Source organism: Antrostomus carolinensis, unplaced genomic scaffold (genome assembly GCF_000700745.2).
Source record: "Antrostomus carolinensis isolate BGI_N321 unplaced genomic scaffold, ASM70074v2 scaffold45350, whole genome shotgun sequence".
NCBI classification, from domain to species: domain Eukaryota; kingdom Metazoa; phylum Chordata; class Aves; order Caprimulgiformes; family Caprimulgidae; genus Antrostomus; species Antrostomus carolinensis.
Genome location: NW_010291539.1, coordinates 5,907 through 10,407, shown reverse-complemented (window position 1 = coordinate 10,407; position 4,501 = coordinate 5,907). Strand labels below are relative to the sequence as shown.

Genomic DNA, 4,501 nt, shown 5'->3' with positions numbered 1-4,501 from the left:
GCTGGTGTTATAGGGAAGTACTTGCTGCTGAAATTAATATAAATAGAAGCTTCTTACAAGAAGAAGAGTTTGTTTATAACTCCAATTCTGAATTTGGGTTTTGTCTCTGTTTTTTAAATCTGTGCAGCTATGAAGTACAAGCTCCCTGTGGCTTGATACCATTAAAAAATAAAACAGGTTACCTGAGGGTCTGCCAGGCAGCATTACACAAACCCCACTCTGCACACAGGGCTGTTCAAAGCTTTACATTTGCTTTAGCAGAGTGGTGGAGTTTAAACATAAAAACTAAACAAACAAACCTGCAACCCTTCTAGTTTGTGTTAACTTCCTGCAGCCCACTGGGACTGTTGGAAGTTACACTTTTAGGTATACATAGGTATGTTGGCATTTTGGTTAGCTTTCAAAAAATTGCACCGTTAAGCAGGTGTTCAAGAACCTTAATTTAAGTGCACCAGGCAGGCAGTTCAGATTAATTTTTTAACAAGCATCAGTCATATAATCATGCCAACTGAGGTCTTGAGGCACAGTAAAATCCATTTCAGTTCCACTGATGGGAAGACAGAAAAAAACCCACACAATAAAGGTAGACTCAGAAGGCCAAACACATGCAGAGATACACTTCTTGGCCTTGTGATGAATGATGCCTCCTTTCTGAGAGTGTGGAAGACAAGTGTATGTGTTCGTTCTTTGATGCTACTTTGAAACTGTGCTTAGGTGTGGTATTAAAAGCAGACAACTGATTTTGTTCATGGCTTGTTTTTAAGACTCTCAGAAGTGCAGTTCTGTATTCTGTAATACAGTAGAAGTGAGCAAATAAGTAAACAGCACAAATTGTGGGGGAAAAAAATAACTAGAAAAAATGGACCATGTTTTTGAGTTAGTATTCTCATCTTTTTAGCTTTAAGAAAGTGTTCCTCCAGAGTAAAGCAGAAAAAAAAAAAAGGGCTTTTTCTTCCAAACAACACAGCATGTCAGAAAGTAAAATTGCAACTGCTTTACAGAGCGAGCACAACACAGAGAAAGACTGTAGACAGTTCCCCAGTTTCCCCACACACCCGCCCAGACTGTGCCGGCCCAGCTCCTGTCCCTCAACTAACACCAACGCTGGACAGATACATGCCCTGTCCCAGCACTGTGCCACCAGATGGGAGAACGAAGACACCGTTCAGCTCTCTCCTCTCCTGCTATGGCAAATGGTTTTATGTGCAGCTTCTCCAGCAGTTTCCCATAGACAGAAGAGCAGCAGCTGTGTCCTTGTGAGACCCAAATAAGTCTTTCTTCCCAAGGCAGTGATTTGTCACCCTCAGTCTGCAACATCCATGTAATGATTAAAGACACCTCTGCAAAGGCTTCGTGTTAAAAGAATTAACAAAAATCTAGTATACTAAGAGTAAGTTCTTTTTTTAAGGTAGTCTCATCTCTAAACAATTAACACCTTGACATGAAGTATAAGATAGAGAGCAGCTGTTCTCTAAGCAGTACTATATGCTGGAAGCCTGAGCACAAGGAGCAAAGACTTCACAGAATACAAACATAGTGTTTTAACAGTGCACTGAAATTTATCACTGAAATTTCATCACAAAGGAAATGGGAAACACTCTCCTTTCTACCTACCTGTACATATAGAAAGGGTGGGACAGGAGGAATGGCAACTATCATGCAAAGTTAAACATGAAAACTACATCCTTTACCTTATTCTCCAAACCCTGTTTCTGTTGCACCAACACCCTGATGTTCCCCTCAACATACACCTGTTACTCCCTTCCAAAATACATTTGCTGCAGAAGATGTATCTTAGGAATGTAGTATTTTATGAACTGTAGACTGCAGCTACTGCACGAAGATACTACTGCTGAGTCAAACAAACATTTGGTTTCCCATTTAGAACAGAGTCATTGTGCTTTCTGCAGTAGCTGTTTTTAGCGGGAATGCTTCTGGTGCAAGACCTAAGTAGCAGCAGAGCGCTGTGATATCAAGAAGCACAGTACTCCTCTAGTCCAAAAGAGCTGGAACTCCATGAGGCATTCAGTTTCAAGAACAGAATGCAACATGACAAGGGTCTTACCGTTCCTTTAACTTTCTGCTACTGTAACTACACATTACCTGAAGAAAAAATAACTACACTGAAGTGCAAACCTCACCTGGAAAGAAAAATGGAAATTAGTATCTGTGCTGTGTATAAATCAGTTTTAATGTTTGCAGGATACTCAACTTCTTAATGGCCACTTTCCTAGTAACCTGAATACTAAGCTCCCACATGTGCACCATTTATTTTAAACCACTGGCCTTGATCAAATGCAAGCTGTACGTGAGTGGAGATGCACAAGTCTCTTCCAGATTCCAGACACGAGTTGTACATACAGTAGCAACAAGGGTATTTTCCTAAGTTTCAAAGTCTGATGTCTGAATTGTGTATGAAAAGACAGAAATGCCTCTTCAAATCATGTACACACAGCAGACTGAAACACCACTCTTGGCTTACTATCACATATTAAGAGCCAATGCCCAGCCCATAGACAACCACAGAAGAGCCTGCAGTGAGTAGTGACTTATTTCTGTATCAACAGATCACCAGCAGAACTGAAAGAGAAAACTGGAGACAGTGAGTCCATCCCTGATAAACAGAGGGAAAAAAAAAAAGTACTAAAGCAATCAGAATATGAAAATGGCAGAAGTGCAGGCACTAACATTTGCTGTTACCCTCAGCCTACACAGAGAAGTTTACAGAAAGTGACTTAAGGAGAGTAAGTCATGACATGCTTAAGTTTAGCTGAAGAATTAGGCAGATTAGCAAACTGCAAAACAGCACACACAGATTACCTGAAGATTTATTCAGCTTTGCTGAAAATACAGCAGTAGGTTTTTCCTTTTCTTTAACAGAAGCAGCTTCTCGCTCAGCTTCTTTCTCAAAAGCTTCTGGTTTTACTATGCTGACTATCTCTCTTTCAGCAGATAAAGGTGAGGTATCTGTGGCCGGTAAGGACATCATGGATACTTCAGGCACTTCCCTGTCCGTAGCCTCCAAGGACTTTTTCAAGGCATTAGTATCTTCCTCTGCTTTTACTTCTACATTCTTTACAGACAGATCACAGGGTAGCTCTGGGCAAGGCAACTGCCTCTTCTCACCTTTGATCACCTTACTGATCTCTTCACTTTCATCTTTGTGCATTACTTCTCTGTCAGTGGCTTCTGCCACAAACTCAGGAGCAGATTTAGGATGAGCTAACATCACAAAGTCTTCTTCCTCTGAGACTGGAGAAGACTCCATGGGTGAGAGAGCTTTGCTGTCTCCTGTTTTGGGTTCCATAGCAACGGATACATCAGCTGAGTAAGCCACAGCATTCAGCTCTTCCATTTGAAGAGGAATCTTCTCTGCCTTGGCTATTTTTGTAGGTGTTGGCTCAGACGGCAGAGCAGCAACGATTTTGGAAGGGTCCAGTTCAGGTTGGAAAGACTCCAGATAAGGTTTGCCTGTGGCAGCTACTGACTCCATCAGTCGTTCCTCCTGTTCATCATCAGTTACGATATTCTCAGTTGATTTACTTTTTAAAATGAGAGATGGATCTTCGCTCACTTTCTCAGTAGCCACCCGGCTATTAAACAAGTCAGATTTTCCAAACTGTGGAGACAGTTTTTCAACAAGTTCCTTGTGTTCAGGCACATCCTGAGAAATGCATTCTGTTACTGGTGTCTTCGAATAGTCTGTAAAGGCTGGAGAAGCAGGTTCACCAGAGACCTTTGTTTCCTTTATTAAGTCACATGCAATAGATATATATGGAGTCTCTGTATCTTCAGGACTGGAGCTACTCTCATGATCAGGTTTTTTAAATGCTAATGCCTCTTTTGCTTCTTGGGCCTGTGTCAGTGATAAATTCACTGCCTCTTGGTATAAGGGAGGTTTTTCAGTTTCTTCTTTTACATTCTCATAATTGGCAGTAGAAATAAATGTTTCTAACGGGGAAGCTTCAAGCTGCACAGCAGATGCTTCTGAACCAGCAGTCCCAGTGCTCAGTGGGGCTTCCATAACAATATCTGGCAATATTGGTGATGGAGCAGCTTCTGACCCTTCAAATGAGGGACAGAGTTGTGCCACAGGTTTCAGAGTCTCTTGTACTGACTCAGAGGTTTGAACTAAATCAATCTTTGTTTCATAACCAAGTTTTGTACATGCCACGTCATGCATTTCACTTTCATATGCTTCTTGTACTAGATCAGGCGTAAGACCTTCAGGCATATTTGCTGCAGTGTCAGATGGCACTGCTGATACGCTCTCTCTTTTAGCATAGTCAGCTTCCTGGTCTTCCTGCTTGCCAACTGCTCCAGTGCTAAAATCACCTTGTTCTGTGCTCGTCTGAGCTTTCATTTCTGCAATTTTTTTCTCGTCATCGGTTCTATTTTCTGAAGTGCCTTCCTCTAATGGAGAAAGAGATTTGACTTTGTTACCGTCAGGACTTATGGAGGATTCAAATTTCGTACAAGTGATGTAAGTCTGTGAAGGTTC

The 4,501-nt window shown here is 41.5% G+C and overlaps 1 protein-coding gene across 1 annotated transcript in view; it reads right to left on the bottom strand.

Moving 5' to 3' along the window:
- Positions 1-2,707: 2,707 nt before the first annotated feature.
- The window catches only part of LOC104531581 (reticulon-4), a 3,476-nt gene continuing 1,682 nt past the window's right edge, over positions 2,708-4,501 (bottom strand). The window contains exon 2 of the mRNA XM_010176503.2: positions 2,708-4,501. This exon is cut by the window's right edge and continues 749 nt beyond it. Within this exon, the coding sequence (XP_010174805.1) occupies positions 2,750-4,501 (1,752 nt within the window). The 3' untranslated portion in view covers positions 2,708-2,749.